The sequence below is a fragment of the Falco cherrug genome, chromosome 5, assembly GCF_023634085.1.
Source record: "Falco cherrug isolate bFalChe1 chromosome 5, bFalChe1.pri, whole genome shotgun sequence".
NCBI classification, from domain to species: Eukaryota; Metazoa; Chordata; class Aves; order Falconiformes; family Falconidae; genus Falco; species Falco cherrug.
The window spans coordinates 55,039,266-55,053,357 of record NC_073701.1 but is presented as its reverse complement, the minus strand read 5'-3'; the positions used below and the strand labels follow the sequence as shown (position 1 = coordinate 55,053,357).

Below are 14,092 nucleotides of genomic sequence, written 5' to 3'. Positions count from 1 at the left end.
TTTCTGGTCAACATGCTTCTGTGCACTGTGACTACACAGAAGAATCACAAGCTTTCACTCCCTCAGATAAACCACCAAGGAAAGGCTACTGAATTTGTAAAACTGGTTATCTGAGGTCACAGTAGTGTCTGCCTGAGCAAGAACAAAGTAATGAAAACACAGAGAGAACACTTACGTATTATAGCTGTGAATATAAACTTTGTGCAAGGTCATCTGCTGTAGTGAAAAGATGTGGATTATTATTCGATGTAGTATGTCACTGGTCTCTGCAAAGAACTGGTCAAATCCCCAGCATTTTTCCTGGTCTGCTTCAAGAATATTCGCAAGGACAGGTGTGAGCAGTACTTGCAGACCCCTAAAGGACACCAGGAATTGATAAGACTACTTGGATCCTTCTGCCTTGTAACCAATTGCAATACTTCGTTTGACTTGTCTCATGAATGAAAATCTATTATCACTTGAGGAATACGCCAGTGCTTTTTTTGTCCCCCTCTACTGAACAACAAAATGTTCAGTGGTAATGTTCACTGTTTTTCATTAACACAAATATTTTATCTCTTTCATTTTTAGGGTCAGCTATCAAATTTTTTTTCCTTGGTATTTGACAAATTTCACGGGCATTGGAAAAATGGCATGCAATTTAAAAATTCTGCATTGTAGAGCTAAGGTCACCTTCTACCACTGCTGGGTATTTTACCCAGCTCACCCCACACACGACGGTTTATCATTTTGAAGGAAGCTACTGCCATTTATGGTTTGCTGGCTGAGCTGCTTGTGTGTGCACACTATGTTGCTTTCAATCAAAATCAGCTGGGTTAGCAAAGCCTCATTATTTAAATTGTCAACACTAACAGAATTCATCCCAACTGAGACAGGACTAAATAAATACTCCATGCATGCAGCTCAACTGTTGCAAAGAGAAATATGCAACTATTGCCTTACAGTCATTACTGTTCTAGGAGAAAGGCCAGCTTAAATTTCTTGCATTTCTACTTTGAGAATCTGAATTGCCAGAAACTTTATGGATCCTACTCCGGTGTTCTCATGAACAACTACTTTAAAGTTTTAACATTATGTATATGTCAGACCTGAATCCATTGGTAAAACTGGTAATACTTTGAAGCAAGCTGCAGTGGCTTACAAGCACACTTGATGGCTCCATTAGAGGTCAGCGGATGCTGTGCTCAAACTCACTTTAGCACTAAACTTATAACAGCAAATACTGTTTAAAAGCTACTTGAAAAATATTATTGTGAACAGATGTTTAATGAAAAAAATCTGCTTGCTTTATTATTTCAAGCACTTCAATTATATGGAATATGCAGAAGAAACAACTGAGCAGTGTCATGAAAAAAAATATATAAATTGCAAGTTCTACACACTATAATGAATTGATTGATATAAACCAGACTTCCACTCTACACCCCTTATGGATCTACATATTTAGCTTTCAGAAAAGTTTGTTTCTAGAGTCTGTTCACAGAACAATTTCTTTCTCCCTTTACCATGAAAAAGCAGTAACTTTGAAGTACCGAAGAAGTCTCAGGAAGATAAACAGATAAATGGGTTATGGGAAGTGTTTTTAAGATCAGACTGAGATCAGATCTTCCATGGCTCTTCTCACTTAGTATTATGACATATGAAGCAAAAATATGATGATAAAAAAATTTAAAAGATACTATGAGACTATGTTAAAATGTGATATGATTTTTTTTCTGGCAAAAATAGAAGTCTCTGAACTGTATTTTATTATAATTTCCCTTCTGCTGCCTAATCTTTGTAATGTCTGAAGGCACATATTTTCCAAGAAAGGGGGGACCATCAATTCAAAGGTTATTACAACATCATACTCTTTCCTGAGGGTGAAGAATGTATAGTAATAATCTTTCTTCTACTCATAGCACTTCAGATTTGCAGATGCTCATTTGTAAATTAGCAGTCATAAAACTATGGGACAGATGGAAACAAAAAATATTTGACAACCTAATAGCAGACTGTACCAATCTACTGAAAAGTTCAAAGAAAACAACTGCAATAGACAGATCTCTGTTCCAAAGACCCCATCCTGACAAAATAACTGGAAAAGCCCAATCAAGCAGCACTGAGACATTTTGTGAGAAGTTCAAACTTACTTTGAAAGACTACAAGAAACAGGCATCTCCCAACTCCACTCAATTGGTCCATTTTCTGCTTTCTGTATTCCAGAAATAGCACCAGAAGGCTTTCCAGTGATTATTTTATACCTGCGATACATTATAAAAATACACTTTTAACTACTACCTCTTACACATACATAGGTCTAACAACTGTTTCTCAAAGGGGTATCAATAATATAAATCTAAACAACAGGCTGGCCTGCATTTGTAGATGGTGCAGTAATTGGGAAGCTTTACTTACAAGCTGACAGTGAGTTGTGCTAAAATAGTACACAGTGAAAAGGAAACACTTCTGGCTATGTGGGAAAAGCAACTTTGTCTACCTCAGGTTTGGGGAAAATGTAGGAGAGATTTCAGGCATCACTGAAGGAAGCTGTTTTTTTCACACCATGTTAATTGTTAATTAACACACATGGTTAATGTTAATTAACCAAAGATTTCCAAGGCAGTTCAATTTAGGCATTTACATGACTAACTTCTAGCATGTTCTATGGCAAGAGATGACATTTAGCTGCCACAAAGTCACTTGGGGATAAAAAAGGAACAGGAAGTGGGCTCTGAGAAACTACTTTAACTTGGAAACATCTAGCAATTTTGATACATTTTGGCATTGTCTAACTTTCTATTGAGCAGGCCAGAATTTCTCAAATTTCTCGTTAAATTAGTCAGGAGCAATAGGCTTTTTGCAACAGAAAATGTGAGTTGTGCTCTCTCTTTTTGGAGGACAAGGTACATACAAAACATATGTTCCTTGCTTACGTCTTAGGCAGATACAACAAGAATGCCTGTGGGATGATCAGAGGATGGGCAGTTTTTTAAACTAAGAAAATTGGAGTCAGCTTTGCAAGGAGTACCAGAACAGAGATGTAAATGGCTTATTAGAGTTCCTAAGTATCACCTTGCTTTATTTTTTTAAATGTAACACACACAACAACAAAATAGAACTAGATTAAGATGAAACAGGAATCAATTCCAACTGACATGTTGTAGACAGAACTTCTGTTTCACATTCAGGAGTTACCCCTGTTATCTTCAGCCACAGCCCACAACTATGCTACCCAAAAAATGTCAGTCTCATGGGTAGTACATGCACTTCAAGATTGCCTGGGAATACAATCATTTAAAGGACAAAAAAAATTTGTGGCACTGAAATCCCCTTTCGTAATACCATCATCTTGCCTGAATATCTAATACCACACTGCAACAGACCAGCTTAGTGCCATGGTGAAGACATGTGGAAAAAATCAGTATTTTGGGGGAGCTTGGATGCTTAATTCAGATCCTAAGGTACCAGTCAACTCCTTGCTGAAGAAGAATGTTTGTACCGGTTTTGGCTGGGATAGAGTTAATTTTCTTTGTAACAGCTCATATGGTGCTTATGGTCACAAACACAAAACAATGTTGGTAACACAGGGATGTTTTAGCCATTGCTGAGCAGTGCTTACACAGCATCAAGGCCTTTTGTACTTCTCACGCTGCCTTGCCAGTGAGTAGGCTGGGGGCAGGGAAAAAGTTGGAAGGGGACAGAGGAGGACAGCTGACCCCAAAGGATATTCCGTACCATATGACATCATGCTCAGCAATAAAAGCTGGGGGTGGGAATTTGCCAGGGTGGCAGCTGGCCAGGGACTCAACCGGCTGGTGGTGAGCAATAGGGGATTTTTTGCATCACTTGTTTTTCTTGGTTGTGTTTTCCTTTGGGGTTAGGGGTGGGTTTTGTTGTTGGTTTTTTACTTATTAAACTGTCTTTACCTCAACCCATGAGTTTTCATACTTTTACCCTTCCAATTCTCTTCTCCATCCCACTGTGGGGAAGTGAGCAAACAGCTGTGTGGTGCTCAGCTGCCTACTGGAGTTAAACCACAACAAAGTTAAAGAATGTTTTTCCTGAAATATCTTCGCTATTTTAATGTTTACTACACATATGTAGGACTTCTTGACAAAAAGCATTTCATGGACCGACCTAATTTATGAACAGATAAAATTCTCCTTCTAAATTACCTACATCACTTCCTTGTTTCTACGAGGTCCTTCAAAAGGTCGGAAAGGCAAACTCCCTGTTGCAGCATGGTAAAAGGTCACACCTATGCTCCACAGATCAACTGTTGCTCCATACTTTTTCTGATGCTCTTTCCTCAAAACCGCTCGTTCATACATATCAGGGTGCTAAAGAGAAAAAAACAAAAAAAGTAGTTAGAATTGTTTTATGAACAATACAAAGAACAAAACCCCAATCTATCATTTCACAGCAAGATCGTTTGTCATTCTAAACTTTCATCTCTTTAATCAAAATGCAAAGTTAGCTTAATTTCCCTAAGTTATTCTGACAGAATATCACAAAAGTGTTCCTAGGTATGACAGCCACTTTACTAAAGGTTTGCCAAAAGTATTTTGTAATTTAGCTGAAGACTGACTACTAGAATAAAACACCACTAAAGAAGAGGAGAAAGCTGGTATTCCTCCAGATCATTTTAAAACAACAGAAACCAAATTAGAAAAAGATCCACCACAGAGGAGAGTATCAACTACGACATTACATGTGGGAAAACATGGCAGGAATAAAATTATGCCTAAGTTGCTTGTACTGATGCTTCTCCGCCTGCCTCTCTATGGTTAACTAAGAAGTCAAGTGAACTCCACATAACATGATACAAGTAGCTCAAACACAAACTGACAATTATCTACAGAGATAAAGGCAAAGACATTCATAACTAAAATATTGTTGTTGTTTCTTTCACAAAAGGCAATAGGGGAAGTTGGACCTGAAAATTATTTAAAGGCTACTGTGCTCAGATCAGCAAAAGAATGGCATGACCCAAGGTAAAGAAGGTGGAAAGCTATAAACCAATTACAATACAAATGTTTAAATACTAATGCACAATAGTCTGACCTTCACCTACTCAATCACCAAGGGCCCTGGGCTTCAAATATTTCTTCAAAAGATAGTGAAATCATATGGGCTTACTAAATACTCTTCTGTGCCGTAGAGAGAAACAAATTGTTCATCATCTTCAAGTTCTCTTGCAGCACCAAAGTCTGTAAGTTTGTAAACAGACTGACCATCTTCACCTATAACACGCATTATATTGCCTGGCTTGATGTCACGGTGCACTATTCCATTCTCCCGGAGATGATTCATCCCAGCCACTTCAATAAAAAAACCCCAAGAATACAGAATTTATGTATACAACTTGACACAGACTGCACAAATATTGAATCGTAACTGAGGCTAGGAAGCTGTATGCGTTTACTTTCTCATTGGGAAACGGGAATGAGAAGGGACACTCAATTAACAAAAAGACCAGGACCAGAGACTTTTCTAAGCATTTTTGCAGGGTTGGTTTTTTTTCAGACAGTGAAATTACGACATTTCTTGCTCTCAGCAACATCTTTCCAATAAAGTAATGGAGGAAAATTTTGTAACAGGCAGACACAGGTAAACCTCATTAATTTTCTAATTTATTCTTCTGAGATTAATTATCACAATACAAATAATCTTGATACAAATGAACAAAAAAGAATTATAACAATGCTTTAAACAGAAATGGCTTCTTAATGCAGCTATCTATACCAATATAGACATAAATAAAATATGTGACTCAATATGACCACATTGTTCAATTAATTGACAGTCATTCAGGTTCCTCATCTCTTGCTGTTACAAGATAAACAAGTATGAGTTCATTTCAGTCAACAAATTAGTCTAAAGAGCAAAGCCTACATACCCACATCTCTCAAAACAATTAAGAACTCAGACTCCGGCAGACCAAAGGCATTAGACGGCTCCTCTAAAACTGTATATAGACTCCCACATGGACAAAATTCCATAACTAGTACTTTGTGTCTAGTTGTTGTCTGGAAAAAAAAATTAAAAAACATAAGTCTGTGACCATTGTGAAAACAATGTCAAAAGCTGCATATAACAGGATCTTACTTTAAATAAAAAGAAAAATAAAATCTGTAGCTAGATCATAAATCCCATTTGGATAATCTTATTCAAAAGAAGTGCATGTGAACTTTTATATTGTTTCATGTATTCTAACTTGGAGAGGGGGGAAAAACTAAGAAAGCCTCAAGTTCTAGGCACTTAAGAAGGTTGACAGCAGTATTGATGAGTGGACAAATGAGAAACTACAGCACAGAAGAGCAGAAGGAAGCGTCTGCCCTCCTCTCCTATTAACTAATCTCAGCATCTGGGTAATTTCAACTGATCAGTCTCAGTTTCAGCACAACTACTGCAATTCATACATTAACAGACAGTTCTACATGTCCTATGTCGTTATTTTAGCTGGTTGCAAAGCAAAAGCATAAAATTGTCAGAATTATTGAAACACCTCCAACTATCAGTATGTATTAAATGTTCATATATAGATAGCTTAAAAAACCTAATTCAAGATAAAGCTTAGGACAGTGGATTCTCCACATGGCTTGGAAGCCTCTGCCTAAACAGTGAAAGCAAGCATATTCTTTCAACAACAACAAAGAAAGAAAACCAAAAAGCAGTGATAATTGGGTCACAGCATTTGTACCATATATGTTACCATTCCTTAAAAATGTAACTTTATCCTCTATAGTTATGGATAAAGGAAAAGACAGTTACTGTGGTTACCACCATGCATCTCAGATCACAACTAGAACGATCCATTACCTCTTCTTCAATGGCAAACAACTTGACAATATTCTTATGATTTAGTTTCTTCAATACTTCAAACTCTCGCATCTGAACATCCACAGGACGAAGGAAACTTATACTGTTAAATACTTTGACAGCATACAAATCCCCAGTTTTCTGTTAAAAACAAACAAATTACTAATCAAACAGAAGCAAAAGATTGTAAGTGTACACATACGCATTATCCAAGCATTCTGAGATCTTCTGTTTTGCATACGAGCATATGCAGAGTAGAAATAGTTCAAAATAGTATTTTGTGTTAAAGTGGAAATAAAGATTCTAGTAGAAAAATTAAAATTACATATATATTGGTTTAGTATGATATAGACTAGAAGCAAACAGACTAGCAGAATGGAAACTCAGTGTTAGCCCACAAAATCTTAAGTGCCTTAGAAAACAGAATAGTTAGCATAAGAAGGGCTACACATTTAAGAATGACCCATAAATGTAGCTGAAAAATAATTTTTCAGCAAGAGGTAAGCCACTTACACAAATCAATGAGACATGCACATATTACAGTTGAGAATCTTGGCTTGTTGAAGTTAAGAGACAACTTTTGGAAGATGAGCATTGCTCTCTTTTTCTTTCTTGTACTGTTTACACTGATAAAACAGTATTTTGTTTTTTCAAAGAAGGCAGTGTTAAGCATTACATACAACTCATGTTTGAAGCAACTCAAATCCACATCATAAGTGACAGAAGCACAGTCACAAGCTTAATCAGAGACTTAAGTTCTCGAGTGGGACTAAGCCACAACATGCTCAGGCACCCACAGTGCCAGCTGAGAGTGCAATTCCTGTCCCTCTCAGGGAAAAGTACCTCCTTGCACCCACTATAGGAATCAGCTTACATTAGCAGTCGTGTGAGAGATTCTTGCTAAGGACAAAGCCTTCCTGAGCTTAGACTAGGTGTGTTGTACATCACACCTAACATGCACTACTGATGCCCAGGCAAAAGTTTTCTCCTGTTGACAATGAGCTGCAGGTCACATCCTCAGACTAGTGAGGGTGATAGGTGCAACCATGAAACCATATGCTTTACAGGGGAAACATTCTGTGTTGAAATTAACTCACCCAGAAAAGCACATTAACTGCTAAATTATCACTTAGGTGTTGCTTCACAGTATAACACTGCAGCTTATATATCACTTCATATGGATTTCACACAGACTGTCATTACTGGAAGAGAACATTACTTTCACAACGAGGCTTATCTTCATTTTGTGAGACATACAGTGAAATTCATAGAAATAGAATGACCTACACAAGTAAAGATCATTTTAATCCCTCACTCAAGTTACAACATACACATCAGTGTATCATTTACACAGCAAAACTGCTCCAAGATGTACTATTTTGTACTGATTACTCAAGGTATGTCACCAAGAAGATGTCCTAGACATATATGAAGCACTGACTTATGGACAAAAATAAATAGCAACTTCATCCTATACGATAGTACGTTAAGAATATTTCACTTATGGTACAAAATCATAAAAATCACAAAAAAAATGGTTTTTAAAAGAACAGGGAAGAACTATCAAAAGAGAATTTAACAAAGACAAAAATGACATATCATGTAATAAAAACTGGTAAGGCTTTTGTTCTTAAATTCTTAAGCAAGGAGGTTTTTTTCTCATAAAACTGAAGAATGAATGAACGAAGAATTAATAACAGTTAATATTTTACAAGGACAAATAATACAATATTAACAATGAATCCTCAGAAATAACTGTATAGAACTCTAAGTCACTGAATGAATATTAAAAATTAAAAACTATGTGTGAATAGTTACAAAGATGTATTTTTTTTTTTGCTAAATCTCAAACAGTTTTTCACTGATTTCATGACATTACTCACATATGAAAAATTTCACTTTTACAGGTTACTCAGATTTGTAATTCATGACAAACCTTATGTCGTCCCCGGAAAACATTTGCAGTAGCTCCCTGCCCCAGAATGTCAGACAACAGCCACAGGTAATTTGAAGTGCTCTGCATCCTTGCTCTTTGATTAGACAGCTTTCTTTTTCACCTTCAAAACAAAAGGTTAAATACACTGAATTTAGTAAAAAACATGAAAGGAACTTATTTTAATTAGAAGGAAAAAAACAAACAAACAAACTCCAACCAAGCTCCAGAGACATACAAAAATAACTAAGAACAACCAAGTAGAGGAACACAAGGTGAAACAAGAAACAGAAGCAAGCTAAACAATCAAAACTAATGCCACAGACACAACACGCTCTGCATTTGAGGTCTTCACAAACTGTTTGAAAAAAATCAACTGGAAAAGTGAAAGCTTTATAATCCCTTTTCTGCTGTAAACAGGTGTTTAAATGATACAGTAACAAAAACTGTAGGAAAGAGTAAAAAATACGTGCACAAGGTCTTCTGAAAATAAGCAACACTTGTAATAAAATTCCATTATTCAGTATGTATGCCAAAGAACAGACATCAGAGATTATGGCAGATATGTATACAGATCTTTTAGATCACTTTGGCTCTGAAAGTTACACTTCCGTACAACTGTAAAGGAACTGGACTAACTACTTACAAAAAGCTGTTTTACACACGCTTGATAAAAGTCACAATTAAGAGAAGTATTTTCAGCTACCTGCTAGAACCACCAATTAGCACTGGAAGAAATTAAAGGACATTTCTCTCATTTCTAAAAATTCTCATTTCATATGTCACGTTATTTCTAGCGAGACAGCCTGGCTTCACCACCCTTCCTGAAATGTAAACTGTCAGATATTCAGGTCTTCACAGATTCAGAAGAGAAAATAAATGTTTGACTAAAATAGTGAAAAAAATCATTAGGAATGCCAGAATTTCCTCCCTTACCAAAACAGCAGGAGCTACAGGTGAATGCTCTTACCCTTTTGCTTTAATTAAAGCACTGAGTTTGCCATTAAATCTAGCAAAAGGCTCTAAGATCATAGATGTAGCTTCCTGGATCTAAAGAACCTTAAGAGCAAAAGAGCAACTGGGCCAGGGGAAGGTCCTATAGCAGCAGCCTTTCCTCACAGCCTGGCAGGGGACCCTGCATCTGCCTTTGTTAACTGACAAGAAATGGCTAACTGATATTCAAAAGAAGAAAAAAGTTCTTCCTGTAACTACTGGAAGAAAAGGTATGACAGAATTTCCTATGCACATTTATTACAAGAAGGTGGTTCGAACTTTTTGATGGCACCACCAGAAGCCCCACAGCATGCACTGCAGGGAAGTGGAAGAAGCCACACACCAGCCATCGCAGCACCTTTTGCCCATCCAGCAGCCCGCTGAAGCACCTGCCTTTGTTCCCAACTGTGCCCGTGCCATGCAGCAAAGATACAGAAATTTTCTCATGACTTTGAACACACTTCTCTACGCACAGCAACTGTGGATTTCATGTTTTCATTTAGCTATTTGTTCATGTAAGATGTGGAGTTCCCTGCAAAGCTGTTCCAAAACATCCAGGTAATGACATGCAGCATACTGAATGCAATGACACAATGCAAAGACCTGACATTGAATTCAGAGTCATGCAGCAACACCATTTTAAAAATCTAAATAAAGTTCTTAATGCCTAGAGAAGGGAAGAAAGGTTTTATCTCAAATCTGAACCAGAACAACCAACACCACACCCCAAACCCTTACAATTCTCAGTTAACTCTGGTAAGACAATCTGCAGTAGTAGAATAAGGTAATTTCTCCCAGCTGGCACTTACTGTAGATGCCAGAGAGCTATCTATGATGCAGACACAGAAGGTAAGGAAGAGGGTCTACAAAGAAATAATGCATAGCCCACTCTGTAAACCATTTGTAAAATCTATGAATTAAATAACTCCTCATAATCAAAACTCTCCTTGTAATAAGCCAGCTGGCACATTACCAGTAAACATGTATTTTGTCATTTATTTCGAAGTAACACTTGACTAATACCAAGATGCAGAAATATAATCAATCCTTTCCAAGCAGACAGAAAGTGCACAGAAGCAAATGAAGTTTCTTTGCCAGTATCTATTTGTGTACTAAAAATTCTAGCAGCCTATTAGAGACTGAATTATTACATTGCCCAAAGTGACAAAGATGAGATACCTCATGTATGAGACCAGTTCTCTTCCTTTACCTCCTTACTTTTCTAATTAAATTTGCATGAAGGTCAATGGGTGAAAACAAAAGGACAAGTCAGCTTGACAGATGAGCTTGAATATCATTCAATGGATAAAAAAAAAAACCAAAAAAGCAAGTCACTAACAGGTTCTCAAGGTCTGGTTTTTTTCACTCATGAAACTACAGATACAGTTACGCCAGCATTAATCCCAGGGTACATATCCAGCACCAAACTCAGTGTTACACTATTACATTATTTTTGTCAAAATAATATTTTTATAATAATAACAAAGTCTACATTCTTTTGGCAGTCTTCACTTTTAAGGCATAATGTCTCATTCAGCTTTAATTATAATCAGCTTATAATAAGCTTCAAATTATAATAATTTGATTCAATAACTTATGTTAGACTTGCTTTAATACCTTTCCTTTCTTAGTCTGATTCAGAACTGATCCTTGCTAAACACTCAGCATGCTGAGTTTTCTTAAATTTCAAAATCAATTCACTGTTTCATACTTCAAAAAAATAAATCTCTAACTGTACGATTGGTCCTGTTGCTAGATTTAATGCTGAAATTTCTAATTCTTCACATCTCACTTACGATCATTAAGTCTGATACCAGAGGAGTCAGAAGTTCCTTACATACATCTAAAGGTATCTTTCCTACCAGCACTTTGATTTATTTTCCCCCATGACTCATTAGCATTTCAAGGGTTTGGGGGCTGCTTTTGGGTTTGGTTTTGGGTTTTTTGTTTTGTTTTTTAATATTTTTCTCCTTCTGGTGATGCTACTCCTTCTTTATTTGTCAGCAGGGGGAATTATAACAGAAAAAGACCGCATCACTGATATGGTTGTTTTTTTTTTAAACTCCCAAAGCTTTGAAGCAGGAGTACTGACTGCTTCCAATTATTATGATGAGGTTTGCTGTTACCTCAGACACGCGGGATAAGCGCACCAAGCAGGTACTTCCCCTGTTAACAGCTGCAATGTACAAGTGCACCAAGCAAGTAGGGACAGATGATGAAGTTAAAGCGAAGGTTCCTTCTGTCTACAGGGAAGATCCTATATGCCACCAGAGCTGACAGGCAAGGTGCTGAGGTTCTGAATAAATATTAATGTCAGTATTATAGAGTCTGCTAAATACGAAGGTTTTATACTTCCCTGTATGCCCTCTCTTAACACCTAGAAAAGAAGTTTCTTCCCCTGAAGTTCTGCTTCCTTCACCTCGCCTGAACTCCTTCCAGGAGTTCCCAGTCCAACAGCTGGTATCTGAATTACGGAATTACCCTGCCCTGGGCCGCACACGGTGCTGCTAGAACCCACTCGAGGCAGCACATGCCCCCAAAGGCCCTACCCCCCCCGCGCGGCGCATCACCGCGGCTCCAGGTGTCCCCGCCCGTCACGGGGGCGCAGGGCTCGGCCTCCGCCGGGGCCCGCAGCGGCGGGGAGGCTGCGAAGGGCCGCGGGCTCGCCTGGGCCAGCCCGGCCTGCTCTCGGGAGCGCGGGGCACGGAGGGCACAGCGCCGGGGGCCACCTCCACGGCAGGACGTCCCTCCCGAGGGAAAAGTTTAACAACTTCTACAACCACGGAGGTGATGCCACGGCGCCACTGCCTAAGGAAACCTTTACACGAACCACTGACCCCCCCCTTCCCAATTACAAATTCTGACAATATTCGCGCGGATAAAAGTCACGGAGAGCGGGGCAAGGGACGAGCCCCAGGCACGGCACCGAGGCCGCAGGCCGGCCACCACCTCGCCCCTCACGGGCGGGGGCCGCTCCGCGGGGCGGCCTGCACGGCCGGGCGCGCCGCTGCCTCCGGGGGCGCCGCCACCGCCGCCGCCCGCGCCCCTCCTCGGGAGCCGGCACCTCACGGGAAGGCCCCGCCACCGCCCCGGCAAACCGAAACCACCTCGCCCCGGCGGCGGCGCGGAGGGAGCCGCTTTTTCTCCCTGCCACCGCGGCGGCCAGAAGCGGCTCCCTCCGCGCCGCCGCCGCCCCACCTCAGCTCGGCCTGACGCGGCGCCCCCCGCCCTGCCCTGCCCACCGGCCCCACGCACCGAGCCGCCTCTCGCCCTGCCTGCCCAGCGCCCCGGCCGCTTCCGGCTTCCTGCAGCGGCGCCGGGGAGGCGGGGCGGCACAGGCACCGCCTCGGCGCCCCGCACCTCCCGGCCGCCCCGAGCCCTTCCCCGCCCCGAGGTGGCCGGCGGGGCGCTGGGTGGCGGCAGCCGGCTGGAAGGGCCGCGCGTCCCCCGCCCGCTCTGGGGAGGGTGAGGGAGCGGCGGCCGCGGCCCCTGAGGTAGGAGGACCGCCGAACAGGGAAACATCGGGGGAGCGTCGAAAAAATGGAAGTAGGATGTTCCTTAAAAATGGTCATTCCGGGTCTTTTAGCCGGTGCGATGTTCAAAACGAGCTCAGAGCGGTTCCGGTGAGGATTTCCGTGGTGATTTGCTGCTACGTGACCGGTTCAGCGCCGGTGTCGTTTCTTGCCGCCCCTCCTGAGGCAGGGCCGCCGCGCTGCCCCTGCCTGCCGCCAGCAACGGCACCTCACCTCCCTGGCCGCTTCTTCGGGGGTACCCGGGAGACACGTTGCTCTTTCACCCTTTTTAAACCTCACAGAGCACTGGTATTTTTCATACTTACCTGCTCCCGCTAATTTTTAGTATTGTGTTATTTATTTGCTTCTTCAAGCGAAGTTCCTTGCCCGTTGGTTTTGTTTCTGTCCGTTCAGTAATGTTGCTGTTCGAATAAACGGGCTGTAGAGTTTGTACGAGGAAAAATACTGATAGCTTTTTTTAAATATGATAATTTATATATAATGTAATTTAGACATATTTATAGTGGGAAAATAGTCAAAAGAATTCCACCCACCTACCCCCCCCCCATCCTTTTTTCTTTGATCCTCTTCGTTTCCTGTTTAGAAAAACCATCTTCCCCAATCTTAGAAGCCTAGTCTCTCGAGGGACTGACACAAAAGATCGTAACCTTTTGCTTGCAGGCTTTTCTTATTGTTACTACATTACCTTTCTTCAGCTTTTTCACAAGTCCAGACTTCCACTGATGTGCTTATTACAGGGCACTAATCTTGTTCAAAAATTCTGCTTAGTGAAACTGTTAAATTGACTTGGATACAGTTTGTGCTGTTAATATAAATGCTTAATTTATGT

At 40.3% G+C, this 14,092-nt stretch overlaps 1 protein-coding gene across 6 annotated transcripts in view; it reads right to left on the bottom strand.

Annotated features, from left to right (window-relative positions):
• Positions 1–13,094, bottom strand: part of TBK1 (TANK binding kinase 1) — a 29,431-nt gene extending 16,337 nt beyond the window's left edge. For 4 of the 6 annotated variants that reach the window (XR_008732477.1, XR_008732478.1, XR_008732479.1 and 1 more), the window contains exons 1-8: positions 12,986–13,094; positions 8,741–8,861; positions 6,805–6,945; positions 5,882–6,011; positions 5,122–5,303; positions 4,162–4,322; positions 2,133–2,243; positions 176–355 (exon numbers count right to left, since the gene is read on the bottom strand). Coding sequence is in view for 3 of the 6 variants with exons in the window: in XM_055712050.1 (XP_055568025.1) it covers positions 176–355; positions 2,133–2,243; positions 4,162–4,322; positions 5,122–5,303; positions 5,882–6,011; positions 6,805–6,945; positions 8,741–8,827 (992 nt within the window). In the remaining 3 variants the exon portion in view is untranslated. Of the gene's footprint in view, positions 1–175; positions 356–2,132; positions 2,244–4,161; positions 4,323–5,121; positions 5,304–5,881; positions 6,012–6,804; positions 6,946–8,740; positions 8,862–10,909; positions 11,017–11,856; positions 12,794–12,985 lie in introns of those variants that run through there. The other 2 variants (XM_055712051.1, XM_027812394.2) reach the window with 2 other exon arrangements.
• Positions 13,095–14,092: the final 998 nt, after the last annotated feature.